General features: G+C 45.8%; 1 protein-coding gene and 1 non-coding gene across 2 annotated transcripts in view; one reads left to right on the top strand and one right to left on the bottom strand.

Moving 5' to 3' along the window:
* Positions 1-22,253, top strand: part of LOC126293326 (peroxidase-like) — a 189,762-nt gene that overhangs the window by 88,049 nt on the left and 79,460 nt on the right. The window contains exons 2-4 of the mRNA XM_049986512.1: positions 1,047-1,123; positions 4,029-4,176; positions 21,382-21,551. Coding sequence (XP_049842469.1) covers positions 1,060-1,123; positions 4,029-4,176; positions 21,382-21,551 — 382 coding nt within the window. The 5' untranslated portion in view covers positions 1,047-1,059. The remainder of the gene's footprint in view (positions 1-1,046; positions 1,124-4,028; positions 4,177-21,381; positions 21,552-22,253) is intronic.
* On the bottom strand, positions 9,296-9,370 carry Trnat-cgu (transfer RNA threonine (anticodon CGU)). Its single transcript has one exon. It is a non-coding gene; the product is annotated as a tRNA-Thr (tRNA).

Genomic DNA, 22,253 nt, shown 5'->3' with positions numbered 1-22,253 from the left:
ATGTGTGGGGTGTTCTTAGGTTAGTTAGGCTTAAGTAGTTCTAAGTTCTAGGGGACTGATGACCACAGCAGTTAAGTCCCATAGTGCTCAGAGCCATTTTATTTTAGACTGCTCATCCATTCCAGGAGTCGGGAATCTCGGTCACTTTTACCCGTTGTCGACACTGATATTCGCAAGATATCGGTTCTAGGGACTGCGAGATTTTCGAGAATGTTTTAATTTCGATAACATAAACGTGACATAAAGTCATGCAGGTTATTATAATAATCAGCAGTTCTCCATTCAAGCTGACTGAGTCGCAGTGCTAAAAGTCAAACGTGAGGCAGGGAATGACTTTATTGCACGTATGACGTGTTTCGGAATTTATCCATCATCAGGTATCCAGGAGTGATTACTGCACATAGACATGTTATTTCAACCTGTATGTGAAAAATTCACAGCAGTCTGGATACCTAATGATCGACAAATTCCGTAACGCATCATATGAGGAGTAGTCATTCATTGCCTGACATCTGACTTTTACCATTGCGACCCAGTTGGCCTGAATGCAAAAGAACTGACTGTTTTAATTTCAAGTTTGACGTCGGATAGCAAATGACGATTTTTTTCGTGTGATTTAATTACAAATTAACTATTTTCGGATTTATTCCTTTACTTGCACTTTGAAACCCTCCTTCTTCCCAAATTTCATTACTGTAGATGAATGGTATAGGTTTTGACGAGTGAATTTTCGAGTATAATTTGCCGTATCTTTTGATTGCATTGACTCAGAAGCTTTAGTCTTTCACACCGCAAAGGGAATAGCAGACCCCAGCAAGTGACACAAATTTCAGCTTGACATGTCTACCCGTTTTCGAGGTAAAGGACAGACAGACAGATAGGCCGATTGACAACAAAGGGATAAATTATAAGGGTCTGACACGGAATACTATAAATTTTGCACGCGAACATAAAATTAGGCTGCGAGGCTGGAAACCCCCGTAAACTCCATGACTGAATGCAACTTTTGCACGCGTAAACGTCATTTCCGCATTTTTTTGTTGCAGGTGCGGAAATAAGATGGCGGCCACCGTGGCGTTGCTGCTGACGTCTATCTGCGCCTGTGCCGCGCAGGGCCCTTACTGTAAGTATTCAACGCAGAAAAACCATGAGTACAGAAACGTCATTCTGAAAATTTGTACTTGGCACACTGGTACGGAGGTAATCCAACTTTAGTTGGTAACAGGAAGGGGTGACACTTTCGACCATGCCTCCATTTCCAGTGGAAAGGAAACCTCTTCCAGAGCCCTGTTGAATTCTGATTCCCATCCCAGATCCTCTATGACTTCCCAATTTCCTCCAATTTCTCCTTCTATCACGTCATGAGACAAGTCTTTCCGACTCATAGAGGCCGTCAATGTACTCTTTCCACCTACCTACACTCACCTCTCCATTGTACTTGGCTCCCTTGATTTTAATTACACCGAAGGTTGTCTTGGATGTCCTATGTGGTGAGTCAGTCCTTCCGATAATCATTTCTCTTTCCATTTCTTCGCATTTTTCGTGCGGCCAGCGCTTCCCAGCGCTTCCTGTTTATTTCATTGCGGGAGTAAGATATATTTCTGTATTGCTGAATTTCCCTAAACATTTTATATCCTCTCTTCTTCGACCATCATCAGTTACTTTGCTCCCCAAATAGCAAAACTCGTTTACTACTTTAAGTGTCTCATTTCCTAATCTACACTCCTGGAAATGGAAAAAAGAACACATTGACACCGGTGTGTCAGACCCACCATACTTGCTCCGGACACTGCGAGAGGGCTGTACAAGCAATGATCACACGCACGGCACAGCGGACACACCAGGAACCGCGGTGTTGGCCGTCGAATGGCGCTAGCTGCGCAGCATTTGTGCACCGCCGCCGTCAGTGTCAGCCAGATTGCCGTGGCATACGGAGCTCCATCGCAGTCTTTAACACTGGTAGCATGCCGCGACAGCGTGGACGTGAACCGTATGTGCAGTTGACGGACTTTGAGCGAGGGCGTATAGTGGGCATGCGGGAGGCCGGGTGGTCGTACCGCCGAATTGCTCAACACGTGGGGCGTGAGGTCTCCACAGTAGATCCATGTTGTCGCCAGTGGTCGGCGGAAGGTGCACGTCCCCGTCGACCTGGGACCGGACCGCAGCGACGCACGGATGCACGCCAAGACCGTAGGATCCTACACAGTGTCGTAGGGGACCGCACCGCCACTTCCCAGCAAATTAGGGACACTGTTGCTCCTGGGGTATCGGCGAGGACCATTCGCAACCGTCTCCATGAAGCTGGGCTACGGTCCCGCACACCGTTAGGCCGTCTTCCGCTCACGCCCCAACATCGTGCAGCCCGCCTCCAGTGGTGTCGCGACAGGCGTGAATGGAGGGACGAATGGAGACGTGTCGTCTTCAGCGATGAGAGTCGCTTCTGCCTTGGTACCAATGATGGTCGTATGCGTGTTTGGCGCCGTGCAGGTGAGCGCCACAATCAGGACTGCATACGACCGAGGCACACAGGGCCAACACCCGGCATCATGGTGTGGGGAGCGATCTCCTACACTGGCCGTACACCTCTGGTGATCGTCGAGGGGACACTGAATAGTGCACGGTACATCCAAACCGTCATCGAACCCATCGTTCTACCATTCCTAGACCGGCAAGGGAACTTGCTGTTCCAACAGGACAATGCACGTCCGCATGTATCCCGTGCCACCCAACGTGCTCTAGAGGTGTAAGTCAACTACCCTGGCCAGCAAGATCTCCGGATCTGTCCCCCATTGAGCATGTTTGGGACTGGATGAAGCGTCGTCTCACGCGGTCTGCACGTCCAGCACGAATGCTGGTCCAACTGAGGCACCAGGTGGAAATGGCATGGCAAGCCGTTCCACAGGACTACATCCAGCATCTCTACGATCGTCTCCATGGGAGAATAGCAGCCTGCATTGCTGCGAAAGGTGGATATACACTGTACTAGTGCCGACATTGTGCATGCTCTGTTGCCTGTGTCTATGTGCCTATGGTTCTGTCAGTGTGATCATGTGATGTATCTGACCCCAGGAATGTGTCAATAAAGTTTCCCCTTCCTGGGACAATGAATTCACGGTGTTCTTATTTCAATTTCCAGGAGTGTAATTCCCTCAGCATCACCCGACTTAATTCGACTACATTCCATTATCCTCGTTTTGCTTTTGTTGATGTTCATTTTACATCCTCCTTTCAAGACACTGCCCATTCCTTTCAGCTGCTCTTCCAGGTCCTTTGCAGTCTCTGACAGAATTACAATGTCCTCGGCGAACCTCAAAGTTTTTATTTCTTCTCCATGGATTTTAACACCTACTCCGAACTTTTCTTTTGTTTCCTTTACTGCTTGCTCAATATACAGATTGAATAGCATCGGGAAGAGGCTACAACCCTGCCTCACTCCTTTCCCAACCACTGCTTCCCTTTCATGCACCTCTACTCTTACAACTGCCATCTGCTTTCTGTACAAATTGTAAATAGCCTTGCGCTCCCTGTATTTTACCCCTGCCACCTTCAGAATTTGAAAGAGAGTATTCCAGTCAACATTGTCAAAAGCTTTCTCTAAGTCTACAAATGTTAGAAAGGTAGGTTTGCCTTTCTTTAATCTTTCTTCTAAGATACGTCGTAGGTTAGGCTAGCAACCAAATATGCGATTTCCATTTGAGGCTGCTTATTGTAGTATAGAAAAAAACTGAAAAATACTGAGAATAAAAAACTATATTCCTGTTCAGTCCCAGGCCTTTTACTTGCCACTCTCGGTGGTGTCACCTTTGACAAAGGCCGGTAGACAGTGGTTCGGAGCCCACGTTGGACTGTATGTCCCCGAACAGCTGTCTGTGCAAGTCAGTTCAAAGAGGGCAGGAAGCCAACAAACACCCCCAACAGAGTCAAGCCTAGTAGTGTAGACACAGACCTTCGGGCTAGTGACAGCTTCACGTTAATCTCCAACTCTGTCACTGTCGCTGAAAGCACACTGCGGTTCTTTTCTTTTCCAGTTGACGGCGGCTTTGTGGGAGGCGGGGGTGGCTTCGGCGGTTTCGGCGGCTTCCAGCCGGAGAGCCCCAAGGACTTCGCGTCTACCCTGGGCGCCTTCCACACGGCGCTCACGCTCAGCCCGCAGGAGCGCTTCCAGCAGCTGATAGGGTGAGCAGCACTGCCCCGTCTGCACGAGCGGCGGTTCTCGTCTCAGCCGACCGCGGCACGAACAAAACACGGAGTGGTGTTAGGAACAACTCCGCCTACAGCTGCTCATACTGTTGTTTATTGAACCACGACCGGCTTCAATCAACACCACCTAGACTACAGGCCTGCGCGCACACTTGTGACGTCACACACTGATGGCCGGGTCTGTATCGGAAGGCTCCTGCTAAGGACTCTGCAGCTATACGAACTTCACGAGTTTAAGGACTGGGTGTTGTGTGCTGTCCTTAGGTTAGTTAGGTTTAAGTAGTTCTAAGTTATAGGGGACTGATGACCATGGATGTTAAGTCCCATAGTGCTCAGAGCCATTTTAAGAGCTGGGACCGCACAGGAATTCTCGTGCTTTCCTCTTCTACACGGCCTTGTAATGAAAGTATGGAAATTAGTACCACTGCGTAAAATAACTGAACAAAAGTGCCCTATGATATTTCAAGACGTAAAATTATTTTGACGGTTTTCCTTAAATACGCGTTTCTAGGCTCGAATATAAACTGTTATTTTAAATTCTCTCTTTCACCACAGCAGCTACGTTTTCTTGCAGTAAAAAATCGGCAATATGTAATAACAAGCAGACGTTTTCGGGAATGAAATTTTCACTCTACAGCGGAGTGTGCGCTGATATGAAACTTCCTGGCAGATTAAAACTGTGTGCCGGACCGAGACTCGAACTCGGGACCTTTGCCTTTCGCGGGCAAGTGCTCTAAATCCCCCAAGCTGTGGCTAAGCCATGTCTCCGCAATATCCTTTCTTTCAGGAGTGCTAGTTCTGCAAGGTTCGCAGGAGAGCTTCTGTAAAGTTTGGAAGGTAGGAGACGAGGTACTGGCAGAAGTAAAGCTGTAAGGGTGGGGCGTGAGTCGTGCTTGGGTAGCTCAGTTGGTAGAGCACTTGCCCGCGAAAGGCAAAGGTCCCGAATTCGAGTCTCGGTCCGGCACACAGTTTTAATCTGCCAGGAAGTTTCAGACGTTTCCGGTTTTAAATAAAGCAGCTGGAGCTCCTTAAGAATTTAAGAATTTGTTTCGCTGGTTATATTCGTAAATGTTTCTCTCCGCTTCAAAATTTGCTGACCTCACACAAAACTCAAATCAATCGACGAAATGGAGAAATCATTCGACGAAATGGAGCAACTCCTGACGTAACGTTTAATAAATCAAAAAACCCGAAAAAAATATTTCATTTCCCTTTTTCTCCAGAACTTGAGAGCCTTAAACATGAAAACATTGTTTCTCCTATATCCTTGACTGAAATTCGAGTCACAGAGTGCTGTTAATTTAATCACAATGCACATACATCGAAATTGTGCTTTCTATACTGGTTAATCTGTCGGACACTGAATTCATTAAATCATTTTTCTAAGGTAGTTTATTCAAATTGAAATTCTTTCCGAGTAGGTGCATACGTAAAACTGAACAAAATCATTCTGTAGCTCTTCCAAATAAAAGTACTGGAAACTCAATAATCTGGCAGGAATGATAAGGAATACTAAACATTTTCGAGCCACACTAATTAATATAACTATTCTGTGTGACAATAGTTGCTTCGTATTATCCTCGCAGAAATGGTCCAGAATTAAAAAACAAATAATACTGGTACATGATACATAACTGCATTTAAAAACAACTGACAAATGTGGCGCAATGGAAACAAATAACACGATATACATATTTTGTCATTTACTTACCCTTGAATGGTGCTTAGACACAAATTCCTGTCTGAGAATAGCTGCAATCCAGCGATTTCTCAACTTCACGCATTTGGGAAATCGAAACATGTGCACTTTCATGCGCAACACTTGTATCTCATACTTCAAAGAACTGTAGGCGAATACTTTATGAAATACATGTCACTTTCACGTGGCACACACTTTCAACACAACATACACGCCAACAGGACTGCCGACTACAGGTAAGATGGTCAACAGTTTGTGACGTCATGTGCCAATATGGCTGCTGTGCGTAGGCCTTGTATCTAGAATAAGGTGACCAAACGTCCCGGAAAACCGGAATTGTCCCGGTTTTCATCCCTGTGTTCCGGTGTCCCGAAAATGTGTTTCGAGACGCTTAAAAGTCCCGGAATTCAGTTTTTAAATACATTTTATTAAACTTTCTCAAATTTTTGGGATTTCGCTATATTAAAGGAAATACAACACAAGAACTTAATATATTTTAGCTTATTTGTCTAAAACCGCCATTGTCCCATACTAGTAATCACAGTATCAGTATTGATACATTCAGGCAATAATTTTCTTTGAGCGGTACTTTGGCCAACAAGTAGTAAGTCGTATTATTGTAACAGAGCTATGGAACCGTCCGATTGTTGCGCCAATTATTCACACACTCATTGTCAGAACAGTGTAGTAGTTGACGTTTTGTCAGACAAACAGCAATAGTTTTTTCTCAAATTAGTGATATTATTGCTGCAGTACTGTGAAACGCAATGCCGAAACGTGCCTGCAAGTTCAGTGACTGTTATTCCAAGGAATGGAATTTCATTAAGAAAGGTCGTTTTGATTACGAAGCAGAGTGTTCCATACGTAACTGTTTTATTAGTATAAGTCATGGTGGACGTTCCGACATAGTTGATCACATCAGGTCAAAGAAACACATTAACAGATACAGTGCACTGATCTGCAGTAAAACTCTACAAAATTATTTTGTTCGAGCAGCCGAGCTTACACGATAAAACATCACCAAACGTACAGATCTAGTGATTGCACTAATTAGCTTAACAGCATTATCTTCGATGATTCTTCCATTGCAAAAAAGTTTAGTTCAGCAAGAACTAAAGTGTCAGCCTTAGTGAAATGAGTTATTGCTCCCCACAGTGTAAAGGAAAACCTTGAACACAACAAACAGTCTTCTTTCTACGGGATATCCACTGATGCCAGCAATCATAAGGTCACTAAAATATTTCCGTTTGTTGTTCAGTTTTTCGATATTAATCAAGGAATTCAGACCAAACTTTTGAAGATGAGTTCCCTACCTAATGAAACATCTGACGGAATTTCAAGATTTTGTATGAATACTATCGAAATGCTTGATCTTGAGAAGCATAAATGTGTGGCATTTTGTGGAGACAACACCAACACAACAAACTTTCGTGGTTTAAAAAGACAAGGCAAATGCAACGTATTTACCAAATTAAAGGCAACATTGCGTGAAAAGATTGAAGGCATAGGGTGCCCTGTGCATGTTTTACACAATAGTGTGCAGACATCTGCTGACATGAAACTTCCTGGCAGATTAAAACTGTGTGCCCGACCGAGACTCGAACTCGGGACCTTTGCCTTTCGCGGGCAAGTGCTCTACCATCTGAGCTACCGAGGCACGACCCACACCCGGTACTCACACCTTTACTTCTACCAGTACCTCGTCTCCTACCTTCCAAACTTTACAGAAGCTCTCCTGCGAACCTTACAGAACTAGCACTCCTGAAAGAAAGGATATTGCGGAGACATGGCTTAGCCACAGCCTGGGGGATGTTTCCAGAATGAGATTTTCACTCTGCAGCGGAGTTGCGCTGATATGAAACTTCCTGGCAGATTAAAACTGTGTGCCCGACCGAGACTCGAACTCGGGACCTTTGCCTTTCGCGGGCAAGTGCTCTACCAAATGAGCTACCCAAGCACGACTCACGCCCGGTACTCACAGCGTTACTTCTGCCAGTACCCGTCTCCTACCTTCCAAACTTTACAGAAGCTCTCCTGCGAACCTTGCAGAACTAGCACTCCTGAAAGAAAGGATATTGCGGAGACATGGCTTAGCCACAGCCTGGGGGATGTTTCCAGAATGAGATTTTCACTCTGCAGCGAAGTGTGCGCTGATACGAAACTTCCTGGCAGATTAAAACTGTGTGCCCGACCGAGACTCGAACTCGGGACCTTTGCCTTTCGCGGGCAAGTGCTCTACCAAATGAGCTACCCAAGCACGACTCACGCCCGGTACTCACAGCGTTACTTCTGCCAGTATCCGTCTCCTACCTTCCAAACTTTACAGAAGCTCTCCTGCGAACCTTGCAGAACTAGCACTCCTGAAAGAAGGGATATTGCGGAGACATGGCTTAGCCACAGCCTGGGGGATGTTTCCAGAATGAGATTTTCACTCTGCAGCGGAGTGTGCGCTGATATGAAACTTCCTGGCAGATTAAAACTGTGTGCCCGACCGAGACTCGAACTCGGGACCTTTGCCTTTCGCGGGCAAGTGCTCTACCAAATGAGCTACCCAAGCACGACTCACGCCCGGTACTCACAGCGTTACTTCTGCCAGTATCCGTCTCCTACCTTCCAAACTTTACAGAAGCTCTCCTGCGAACCTTGCAGAACTAGCACTCCTGAAAGAAAGGATATTGCGGAGACATGGCTTAGCCACAGCCTGGGGGATGTTTCCAGAATGAGATTTTCACTCTGCAGCGGAGTTGCGCTGATATGAAACTTCCTGGCAGATTAAAACTGTGTGCCCGACCGAGACTCGAACTCGGGACCTTTGCCTTTCGCGGGCAAGTGCTCTACCAAATGAGCTACCCAAGCACGACTCACGCCCGGTACTCACAGCGTTACTTCTGCCAGTATCCGTCTCCTACCTTCCAAACTTTACAGAAGCTCTTCTGCGAACCTTGCAGAACTAGCACTCCTGAAAGAAAGGATACTGCGGAGATATGGCTTAGCCACAGCCTGGGGGATGTTTCCAGAATGAGATTTTCCAGAATGAGATTTTCACTCTGCAGCGGAGTTGCGCTGATATGAAACTTCCTGGCAGATTAAAACTGTGTGCCCGACCGAGACTCGAACTCGGGACCTTTGCCTTTCGCGGGCAAGTGCTCTACCAAATGAGCTACCCAAGCACGACTCACGCCCGGTACTCACAGCGTTACTTCTGCCAGTATCCGTCTCCTACCTTCCAAACTTTACAGAAGCTCTCCTGCGAACCTTGCAGAACTAGCACTCCTGAAAGAAAGGATATTGCGGAGACATGGCTTAGCCACAGCCTGGAGGATGTTTCCAGAATGAGATTTTCACTCTGCAGCGGAGTGTGCGCTGATATGAAACTTCCTGGCAGATTAAAACTGTGTGCCCGACCGAGACTCGAACTCGGGACCTTTGCCTTACGCGGGCAAGTGCTCTACCAACTGAGCTACCGAAGCACGACTCACATCCGGTACTCACAGCTTTACTTCTGCCAGTATCCGTCTCCTACCTTCCAAACTTTACAGAAGCTCTTCTGCGAACCTTGCAGAACTAGCACTCCTGAAAGAAAGGATACTGCGGAGATATGGCTTAGCCACAGCCTGGGGGATGTTTCCAGAATGAGATTTTCACTCTGCAGCGGGGTGTGCGCTGATATGAAACTTCACTTGCCCGCGAAAGGCAAAGGTCCCGAGTTCGAGTCTCGGTCGGGCACACAGTTTTAATCTGCCAGGAAGTTTCATATCAGCGCACACTCCGCTGCAGAGTGAAAATCTCATTCTGGATCTGCTGACAGTTTAAGCTGTGATGTTGAAACTATCGTCATAAAGGTATACTCACACTTTTAGATATACACTCCAGGAAATTGAAATAAGAACACCGTGAATTCATTGTCCCAGGAAGGGGAAACTTTATTGACACATCCTTGGGGTCAGATACATCACATGATAACACTGACAGAACCACAGGCACATAGACACAGCCAACAGAGCATGCACAATGTCGGCACTAGTACAGTGTATATCCACCTTTCGCAGCAATGCAGGCTGCTATTCTCCAATGGAGACGATCGTAGAGATGCTGGATGTAGTCCTGTGGAACGGCTTGCCATGCCATTTCCACCTGGAGCCTCAGTTGGACCAGCGTTCGTGCTGGACGTGCAGACCGCGTGAGACGACGCTTCATCCAGTCCCAAACATGCTCAATGGGGGACAGATCCGGAGATCTTGCTGGCCAGGGTAGTTGAGTTACACCTTCTAGAGCACGTTGGGTGGCACGGGATACATGCGGACGTGCATTGTCCTGTTGGAACAGCAAGTTCCTTTGCCGGTCTAGGAATGGTAGAACGATGGGTTCGATGACGGTTTGCATGTACCGTGCACTATTCAGTGTCCCCTCGACGATCACCAGAGGTGTACGGCCAGTGTAGGAGATCGCTCCCCACACCATGATGCCGGGTGTTGGCCCTGTGTGCCTCGGTCGTATGCAGTCCTGATTGTGGCGCTCACCTGCACTGCGCCAAACACGCATACGACCATCATTGGCACCAAGGCAGAAGGGACTCTCATCGCTGAAGACGACACGTCTCCATTCGTCCCTCCATTCACGCCTGTCGCGACACCACCGGAGGCGGGCTGCACGATGTTGGGGCGTGAGCGGAAGACGGCCTAACGGTGTGCGGGACCGTAGCCCAGCTTCATGGAGACGGTTGCGCATGGTCCTCGCCGATACCCCAGGAGCAACAGTGTCCCTAATTTGCTGGAAAGTGGCGGTGCGGTCCCCTACGGCACTGCGTAGGATCCTACGGTCTTGGCGTGCATCCGTGCGTCGCTGCGGTCCGGTCCCAGGTCGACGGGCACGTGCACCTTCCGCCGCCCACTGGCGACAACATCGATGTACTGTGGAGACCTCAAGCCCCACGTGTTGAGCAATTCGGCGGTACGTCCACCCGGCCTCCCGCATGCCCACTATACGCCCTCGCTCAAAGTCCGTCAACTGCACATACGGTTCACGTCCACGCTGTCGCGGCATGCTACCAGTGTTAAATACGGTGATGGAGCTCCGTATGCCACGGCAAACTGGCTGACACTGACGGCGGCGGTGCACAAATGCTGCGCAGCCAGCGCCATTCGACGCCCAACACCTCGGTTCCTGGTGTGTCCGCTGTGCCGTGCGTGTGATCATTGCTTGTACAGCCCTCTCGCAGTGTCCGGAGCAAGTATGGTGGGTCTGACACACCGGTGTCAATGTGTTCTTTTTTCCATTTCCAGGAGTGTATACTCTTAGAACAGAGAGGCTTAAGGAGTTCTGTGATTATGTGGGAACTGAATATATGAATGTAATTTGTCACTCGAAAACTCGCTGGTTATCACTGTTTCCAGCAGTTGAAAGAGTAATCCGCCTGTTTGAATCGTTAAAAGACTTTATCCTAAGTGAAGACAAACCCCCAAAATATTGGTTCAGTTTTTCAGTAACCCTTTAAGTGAAGCCTACTTATGGTTCATTCACATTCAGCTTAGCACTTTGCAGCATGGGATAAAGGAAATTGAGGGAAGCACGAAAAGTGTAATAGAGGTAATTGTTTCGAAAAAAAATTCTCGGAACTGTTACTAAGAGGAGAGAACAGCAGTTCATTTCTTTCAATGTTAAATCTGTCCTTAAAAGAGCAGAAGTATCAGAAGCAGCGGAAAGGAGTTTTAGAGAAGAAGTTAACAAGTTTTATGACACTTGTGTGGAATATCTCAGCAAGTAGAGCGCCTCATATTTACCCTCATCGCCGGTGTTTGATTGGATGTCACTGAAGAGAGTGCCAAAATGGGAAAGTGTTGAAGAGACAGTTTCTTATTTGAAGAATAAAGAGATTAAAATCGATGATTCGATTCTCTTTGATCAGTTCGACATACAAATTTTGTTGAAGAAACACCATTAGAATGTCATGAGAAGTGGGTGAGTTTTTTTAAAAGCTGTGCTGTCTTCAGCATTACTCTGAGTTGGTAATAATTGCAAGGTATTTATTTGCAATCCCAGCCCATAATGCCAATGTGGAAAGAATATTTTCGTTCATGAATATCCAGTGGACTGATGAAAGAAACAGAATGGAGGTGGACTCTCTTGAAGCAATCCTGCAGATCCTGTACAACTATGAAATGGATTCTGACAAGTTTTATCACTGTGTCTCAAAGAACAAAGACATGATCAAGAAGGCTCGAGGCAGTAAAAAACACCCTTTTCTCCAAGGACAGTCAACTCCAAGAGCTCAGTAATATTAAAGCTCATGTTAATATTAATTGATTAAAAGTTGAATGGCTGCAAAATTTTGTAAATTGGTAATACATTTCTTTATTACTGTGTACATTTATTAAATGGCATTAATTATACATATAATCTAAATTATATCAATATTTTATATCCTCTTATTAGTTATAATAATTGGGTTAACAAAATGTATCAAAAAACATTAATATTTAAAATTAAGAAACCTGGGTACATGTGGAATGAGGTGTCCATTGACAACCGGGTGAATGTGTCCCGGTTTTCACAGAAAATAATTTGGTCACCCTAATCTAGAAGGCGTTGCTTCAAGCCGCATCATCATGTGAAGCCACACGGCAAACACCAAAGTACAGTCTCACCACATTTTGTGCATATTAAAATTAATGAAAAAATGTCTAATATGTAATCACAAAGTTAAAAGATTATGGGCATACCCATCGTTCCTAATTAAAATTTACCGTTCAAAGAATGTCGCCAATACTGTGGCGAACGAAAGGTAAAAAGCCGTACTACATTCTCTAAACTTTTGCCTGCTTCTAAAATGAAATATATACAGAGGAGTCCAAAAAAATGTATCCTCTGTTTAAAAGTCCATAACTTGCAAACTAATTGACGGAATTGCCTCATTTTTTGTGAAAGTGTAGCTTAAAGTCCAATTTAAAGATGTCACTGTAGGTATTCGAAATGGTCACCATTAACATCCACACACAAACGATGCCGCCGAACTGCAGCTCGAACTACTGATTGCAACGCATTCAGTTGGATATTTGCACATGAATGTAGCATGGGTTCTCGAAGATCATCGAATGTGCGTGGATTTTGTAGATAAACGACGTCCTTCGGTGTTTCCCACAGGTAAAAGTCCAGAGGAGTTAGGTCTGGGGAACGTGGTGGATACTCCACAGCACCCCTACGGCCCATCCATCTTCCTGGTATATTTTCGTCGAGATACGCCCTAACAAGATTTTGGTAGTGGGCTGGGGCACCATATTGTTGAAAGTAAACTCTTCCGTCTCCATACAAGTCTCGGATGACAGGTGAAATGGATGTCTGAAGCTTCTGAAGGTACACCTCACCGGTAACTGTTCAGTCAAAGAAGAATGGCCCAATCAAGCCCCGGAAAGACCATTCACACCACACATTTATACCGGGCAAATTCACGGCTTTGTCTACATGGACGTTCAGATTTTCGGCAGCCCAGTAGATTCAATTGTGGCGATTTACTGTACCATTGAGTTTGAACTGTGCCTCATCAGACCACACAATCATCTCTGCACACTCTTCATCGTTGCGCACCATGTTAGTAAACCACTCGCAGAACTCCATTCTACGATCTGGGTCGTCCTCTTTCATTGCGTATAGCACTCACGGGATGTAGCACTTCCACTCTGCTGTCTTCAAAATTCGCCGAACACTTCAGCGACTCAGTGCAGTTTCACGGGCACACTGTTCCACAGACTTCTGTGGTGAGCGAGTAAATTGTTGTAACACACGACGGGAGTTAGCTGGACTTGTTACTGTTACAGGTCGTCCAGATCGTTGTTTGTGTGCATCTTTAACACAGCCTCCGCCTTCAAATTTGTCTCGAATGCGACGAATCGTTAAATGTGTTGGTGGTTCTGTTTGATGCTCATTTCGCCATTGCCGTTGAACCTCATTAATGTTTTCATACTTAAAATACCACTTCAGAACTGACTTCCTTTCATCGAATGTAAGCCTTGCGCCAGCCATGTTTAGGTGCAACTAAGAACAGAACACTGACTATCTGGCGAGTGTAATCTGTCAAAACAAAACAACGCAATACAACGCTTGTGTGGCGATTGCCGGAACTACAAACTGTTACACTACCAGAGATGAGACAACTCCTTCAATTATGGACTTTTAAACAGTGGATACATTTTTTGGCCCCCTCTGTATACATATATTACAATGAGCAGACGCTGACTTTTTTTAAAAAAAAGAGGTCCAATTGGGGATAAGGAATTGTGACTGTTAACATTATTAGTCACGCCACATGCAAATTGTCATGTGGAAAGTACCAGGTGGCAGTGTCTTTACCAGTGTGAACAACAGGGCAGGTCGGAGTTGGGCGAGGCAAAAGCAGCCCGCACCAAAGAGACTAGCTGGCTGACGGAACCTATCCATATGGACAGTGAAACGTCACGCACTTATGACTAGGAGAGGTGCGTCGCTACCTTTACAGGCGAGAATGGTATATATTGTATTACATACTAGCACCTAATCATACAAACAATCACAATTAGCCAGAATGCTATGGTGATTTAGTTCCTATTGGTTATTCAACGTGAACTGTGCATTTTTTATGTCTAAACATTTCCACTTTCTCTAACATCCCCAATATGACTTTATTCTTTTTTGTGAAGTATTTTTAAATTTTCTGAATGGCTTGTGATGCTGTATTATTTTCGCTTGCGACCCAGCGCTCCTAGACACAAGTACATTAGTGACCATTAAAATTGCTATACCAAGAACGAATGCAGATCATAAACGGGTATTCATTCGACAAATATATTATACTAGAACTGACTTGTGATTACATTTTTACGGAATTTGGGTGCACTGATCCTGAGAAATCAGTACCCAGAACAACCACCTCTGGCCGTAATAACGGTCTTGACACGCCTGGGCAGCGAGTCAGAGTTTGGATGCCGTGTACAGGTACAGCTGCCCATGCAGTTTCAATACCTAACCACAGTTCATCGAGAGTAGTGGCTGGCGTTTTGGTGACGAGCCAGTTGCTCGGCCACCATTGACCAGACGTTTTCAATTGGTGAGAGATCTGAAGAATGTGCTGGCCAGGGCAGCAGTCGAACATTTTCTGTATCCACAAAGGCCCGTACAGGACCTGCAACATGCAGTCGTGCATTATCCTGATGAAATGTAGGGTTTCGCATGGATCGAATGAAGGGTAGAGCCACGGGTCGTAACACATCTCAAATGTAACGTCCACTGTTCAAAGTACCGTGAATGCGAACAAGAGGTGACCGAGACGTGTAACCAATGGCACCCCATGCCATCACGCTGGGTGATACGCCAGTATGGCGATGACGAATAAACGCTTCCAATGTGCGTACACAGCGATATCGCCAAACACGGATGCGACTATAATGATGCTGTAAACAGAACCTGGATTCATCCGAAATAATGAAGATTTGCCATTCGTGCACCCAGGTTCGTCGTCGAGTACACCGTCGCAGGCGCTCCTGTCTGTGATGCAGTGTCAAAGGTAACGGCAGCCATGGTCTCCGAGCTGATAGTCAATGCTGCTGCAAACGTCGTCGAACTGTTCGTGCAGATGGTTGTTGTCTTGCAAAGGTCCCCATCTGTTGACTCAGGGATTGAGAAGTGTCTGCACGATCCGTTACAGCCATGCAGATAAGATGCCCGGAGTATAAAATAGTTTGTGATCAAACACCAAGTGGCACACACGCGCGTCCAGTTTTTTAAAATCCTCAATGGTTACGAGTCCAGGTGTCTCAGTCGAGGGACTGTAATATTAATACGTGAACACAAAAGTTGAAGTACCGATTATTAATATTAATTGTTCAACGAGGCCAATTGGTCCTTAGATAATTCGAAAGATACTTTGCAGTACAAATGCACATAGAAAAAGATGTGTGTATGTAACCGTTAAGAGCGGTAGAAGGAAGTAGAAGCTTTCACATTCATAACAGTGATGTTTCATTCTGTATCTCGCATTAAAATCTCCAATACCTCAACATCGTAAATTGAAGAGCTACCAAACTCTGCCCTGGGCACTGATCAGACGCTGTGGTAGAAATTATACGTGAAACTAATAACATTTCACCAAACCGGCTTCTAGGAGCATCCATGTTTACATGATTCATTTACAATAAAACGTGCGTACCGGGCAGCTACAATAAGACAACTGCTAGGCCGATGATGTTGTCAGTAGTGAAAATCATGAGAAGGGTTGCGCCGAAGTCCGTGCAAGGACTGTTTCAAAACGATCAGGCGCAACCATGTGTGGGAGTCCTTAAACAGCAGCCTCGAGACCATTCTGGCTTTACTGAAAGGTTATCACTGATGACGAAAGGAAGGTCTTAGGCTAGGACCCCGAAACTAAGCGACAATCGCCGAAATGGAATAGTCCTTTACCCAAACGATTTTCAGGATGTGAAAAGCAGCGTTAAGGACTTATTAATCGGTTTACTCTATGTTGATGGGATAGTTCATACATAGTCCGTCACTCCAGGTCATTTGGTCGATCTGCCAACACGTTTGCGGGAGAACAGGACGAGGAAACCTACACGGAAGTGGCGCCCCAACGACTGGATGCGCCATGACGGCAATGCACAACACCGTATGGCCTACATTATCCAAGAATTTTCGACTAAACACAAGGTGACGTATGTTTCCTACCAGTCACGTTCACCACATTTAGCTCTGTGTGATTGCCTTGCGTTATTCAGGGTGAAAATCGACTTAAAGATGTAAAGTGTAATGTAATATAGCTCAACTAATTGCTTTACGGCACACTTACCATCTACTTCCGGACATACGCTACTGGCCATTGAAATTGCTACACCAAGAAGAAATGCAGATGATCAACGGGTACTCATTTGACAAATATACTAGAACTGACATGTGATTACATTTTCACGCAAATTGGGTGCATTGGTCCTGAGAAATCAGTACCCAGAACAACCTCCTCTGGCCGTAAAAATGGCCTTGATACACCTGGGCACTGAGTCAAACAGAGCTTGGATGGCGTGTACAGGTACAGCTGCCCATGCAGCTTCAACACGATACCACAGTTCATCAAGAGTAGTGACTGGCGTGTTGTGACGAGTCAGTTGCTCGGCCGCCAGTGACCAGACGTTTTCAATTGCTGAGAGATTTGGAGAATGTGCTGGCCAGGGCAGCAGTCGAACATTTTCTGTATCCACAAAGGCCCGTACAGGACCTGCAACAAGCGGTTGTACATTATCCTGCTGAAATGCAGGGTCTCGCAGCGCTCGAATGAAGGGTATAGCCACGGGTCGTAACACATCCGAAATGTAACGTCCACTGTTCAAAGTGCCGTCAATGCGAACAAGAGGTGACCGAAACGTGTAACCAAAGGCACCCCGTACCATCACGCAGGCTGATACGCCAATATGGCGATGACGAATACACGCTTGCAATGTGCGTTCAGCGCGATATCGCCAAACACGGATGCGACCATCATGATGCTGTAAACAGAACCTGGATTCATCCGAAATAATGAAAATTTGCCATTCGTGTACCCAGGTTCGTCGTCGAGTACACCATCGCAGGCGCTCCTGTCTGTGATGCAGTGTCAAAGGTAACGGCAGCCATGGTCTCCGAGCTGATAGTCAATGCTGCTGCAAACGTCGTCGAACTGTTCGTGCAGATGGTTGTTGTCTTGCAAAGGTCCCCATCTGTTGACTCAGGGATTGAGAAGTGGCTGCACGATCCGTTACAGCCATGCAGATAAGATGCCTGTCATCTCGACTGCTAGTGATACGAGGCAGTCGGAATCCAGCACGGCGTTCCGTATTACCCTCCTGAACCCACCGATTCCATATTCTGCTAACAGTCATTGGATCTCGATCAACGCGAGCAGCAATGTCGCGATACGATAAACCGCAATCACAATAGGCTAGAATCAGAGTTGGAAACGTGATAGTACGCATTCCTCCTCCTTACACGTTTCACCAGGCAACGCCAGTCATCTGCTGTTTGTGTATGAGAAATCGGTTGGAAACTTCCCTCATGTGAGCACGTTGTAGGTGTCGCCACCGGCGCCAACTTTGTGTGAATGCTCTGAAAAGCTAATCATTTGCATATCACAGCATCTTCTTCCTGTCAGTTAAATTTCGCGTCTATAGCACGTCATCTTCAGGTGTAGCAATTTTAATGGGCAGTAGTGTATGTTGATCTAAGCAATTTTGCTCCTTTTCCTGTGGTTGGTTGGCCTCCAGATGAAAGAATTCTGTATTTTCGATATTAGCGGTATAAATGCAGATACTGTGAATATATACCAGCTAGTTCGTTGTGTTTCCTCTGCATCTAAAGTCATCCCTCAAACACGTCTTATAATTTACTACTTGATGTTTTCTCCTCAGCCGTAACTGCCCCGCTGAATGGTCTACGCCTGCCACTATATACTTACCATTATGCGTTTACACTGCAACACCTGACCTGCTGTCCAGGGTGAAACAAGCATTAATGTCATATGTGCTGGGAGGTACTAATCGACCCAAAAAAATGCTACTTCCAATAACTACAGTTGTGAGTTTCAAACGAAATGAATGTTGATGCAACGTTTTTCAGTACACGGTTTCAGTCATCAATAAAAATATCTGCCCTCTTCGCCCCTAATAACCCTCCCAGATTGATGCAACATTACTCAACTTTCGAAAGGCGTTCGACTCAGTTCTGCTCTATCGCTTGCTACACAAAGTGCGTTCTTACCGTCTATCCGATGACATATGCGGTTGCATAGAAAGTTTTCTAACAGACAGGGAGCAGTATGTCGTCCTAAGAGGGGTGACTTCAACAGAAACAAGAGTAACTTCAGGTGTACCCCAGAGCAGCGCAATAGGTCCGCTGCTTTTTACGATTTACATAAGCTATCGGGTTGATGGTGTTGACAGCGGCATTAGGCTGTTTGCCGATGATGCTGTAGTCTACAGGAAAGTAGTATCACACAAAAGTTGTGAACAAATCAATGAGGATTTGCAGAAAATAAATGCGTGGTTTAATGACTGGCAGTTATCTCTCAATATTAGTAAGTGTAACCTACAGCGTGTAAAAAGGCGAAAATCCCCATTAATGCACGAGTAGCAAATAAATGCCCAGTCTTTGGAAGCGGTAACATCAATCAAGTACCTGGTTGTGACTATTCGAAATGATCTCAAATGGAATGATGAGATTACACAAGTAACCGGCAAGGCGAACTCTAGTATACGGTTTATTGGTAGAAGCCTGAAGAAATGCAGTCGTTCAACAAAGGAAATTGCTTACAATACATTAGTTCGTCCAGTCTTAGAATATTGTTCGCCTGTATGGGACCCTTACCAGTTGGGTTTGATTCAAGAGATTGAGAAGGTCCAAAGAAGAGCGGCAAGATCCGTGACTGGTACATTTAGCCATCGCGAGAGCGTTACAAATCTCATTGAAAGTTTGAAGTGGGACACACCTGCAGATAGACGGCGCGCTAAACGGAAGGGGCTGCTCACAAAATTCATAAATCTGATCTTTACCGAGGATGTAGAGCATATGTTATTACCACCAAGTTTCAAATCGCGCAGTGATCACCATTCAAAGATAAGGGAAATTAGAGCTCGTACTGAGGCGTTCAGACAATCGTTTTCCCCTCGCGCGATCCGAGAGTGGAACAGAAGGGGGGGAGGGGGGGGAGATATGGCTTTGACGCAAATTGTGCCTTCCGTCATACACCGCTTGGTGGCTAGTGGAGTCTATATGTAGATGTAAAATGTAGAGTGAAGCAGATAATTTGATGTAGCATTGTATTTCGCTACACACCTAGGATAGTATATTTTTCTGCTACACATGATGTGTCGCACTTCTAGATCTGCTGGGAGGTCTCTCAAGAATTTGGTTCGGAGCGTCATGAGTGACCATCGGCCAGAGTACCTGCTGGTAGACACCAGGTCCTGGTAAATGTTGCTGCCACTTTATACGTGTTGCAAAGGCCATTGCCTCTAACCTTCCGTGCAATGAGCCCTCATCAGCAGCACATTTCCCACATACTACCAGGTAAACGGTTTACAGTAGTATATTCCCATTGGACGTTATCTGCCTGCACTATGTTTGCCTCTACCATGCAGAAGCAGTATCCTGAAAAGTTCATAAATATATCAGGCATAGTAATGTGATGGTCATACAATTGTTATAGTATTCGTCTTAAATTGTGATGGAACGTTTCCTATAGCTTTAGAATAAGTTATTCAGTAGCCCTTATGAAAGGTAACTGCAGTCAATTCAGCTGTGGCTCTGATAAGGTAAGAGGATTCAATGCAGAATAAGTCGTCCGAAATCATGACTCCTGAATAGATGGCAGCTGTGGTATGTGGCAAGTACCATACAGTGGAGTAGATTCTTCCTCACAGCACTAGGATCTCAAAGTAAGCAAAAGGAAAAAGGGAAATGTCTTCCAGCAACATGATAATGACAGATCGCACACTTCATACGCCACTGCAGCAGTGCTTCAGAGACTGGAGTTCACCGCTGTGTTACGTCCTCCTCAATGTCTCCAACTGATGCAGTATTACTTCTCTCTGCTCCCAATAATGAGAGAAGACACGCAGCGGCATCACTAAGCGTCTGAGGAAGAAATTAGGGGGCTGGTGGTACAGACAAGATGTTGACTTCTTCCATCACGTCTTCAGATAACTTGTTCGCCTTTGGCATAAGTGTATCCAACTGTGCGGTGATAATAAGAAAAACAGAATGTCTGTAATTAAAGAGCATTATTTAACGATTGTTCCGCCTCTGATTCATTAAAATATTCCCATAGAATCGCAAGTCACACAGATGGTGGCATTACTTCTAACTCAAGCTTCGTAAATATTGTGGAAGTAAAGATAGTTGTAACATCTCTGTTTAGGATAACTGATGATGGTCGAAGTAGAGAGGATATAAAGCGTAGACTGGCAATGACAAGGAAAGCGTTTCTAAAGAAGAGAAATTTGTCAACATCGAGTATAGATTGAAGAGTGTTGCCATGTATGAAAGTGAAACATGAACTATAAATAGTTTGGACAAGAAGAGAATAGAAGCTTTCGCAATGTGGTACTACAGAAGAATGCTAAAGATTAGATGGGTAGATCACATAACTAATGAGGAGGTATTGAATAGAATTGTGTAGAAGAGAAATTTGTGGCACAACTTGACTAGAAGAAGGGATCCGTTGGTAGGACATGTTCTGAGGCATCAAAGGATCACCAATTTAGTATTGGAGGGCAGTGTGGAGGATAAAAATCGGTAGAGTGAGACGAAGAGATGAATACACTAAACAGATTCAGAAGGTTGTAGGTTGCAGGAGGTACTGGGAGATGAAGAAGATTGCACAGGAAAGAGTGGCATGGAGAGCTGCATCACACCAGTCTCTGGACTGAAGACCACAAAAACAACTCTGTTTAGGTATATGCACTTTAAAAAATGCATCACTCTTTGTGTTGCAGCGTTGGCAGCGGCGGCGGTGGTGGCCAGTGCGCTGCCCAGGGTCCCCAGGGATGTGACCCACACCAGAAGTACCGCACCATAGACGGCACCTGCAACAATGTCTACCGGCCAGGACTGGGTGCTGCCCAGTCCACCTACAGCCGACTGCTGGGACCAAAGTACTCCGGAGGTCAGTAAAACCGTCACAAATCTCCACAACCACACACTCTCATGTCCACACACCCCCACATCCACACACCCCAACATCCACACATGCCAACATCCACATACCCCCATGTCCACACATGCCAACATCCACATACCCCCATGTTCGCACACGCCAACATCCACATACCCCCAGGTCCACACACCGACACATCCACACACCAACACAGCCACACACCAACACGTCCACACACCAACACATCCACACACCAACACATCCACACACCAACACATCCACACACCAACACATCCACACACCACACTGGCACACACCACACTGACACACACCACACTGACACACACCACACTGACACAGACCTCATCAAAAAAAAACACACACACACCAACACACACAACACCCTCACATCCACATATCCACACATTGAAAAGTTTCCAGAGTGACACACACTGACCCACAATCCCTGCACTGACACATTCCCACCCCCTTGTATTTACACAAGTCATATCCACACTCTCTACCCTACACATCTCCACACCTATGCTACCCACATCCATGCTCTTTATGCCCACACATCCCCATCCCTACACTACCCAAATCCACACTTTCCACCCCCACACATCCCCATACCTACACTACTCCCACTACCCACACCCACACATCCCCACAGTAATACATCCCTGTACCACCACATCCCTATACCCACAT

The sequence above is a fragment of the Schistocerca gregaria genome, chromosome 10 (assembly GCF_023897955.1).
Source record: "Schistocerca gregaria isolate iqSchGreg1 chromosome 10, iqSchGreg1.2, whole genome shotgun sequence".
NCBI classification, from domain to species: domain Eukaryota; kingdom Metazoa; phylum Arthropoda; class Insecta; order Orthoptera; family Acrididae; genus Schistocerca; species Schistocerca gregaria.
This window is presented reverse-complemented; position numbering and strand designations above follow the sequence as displayed.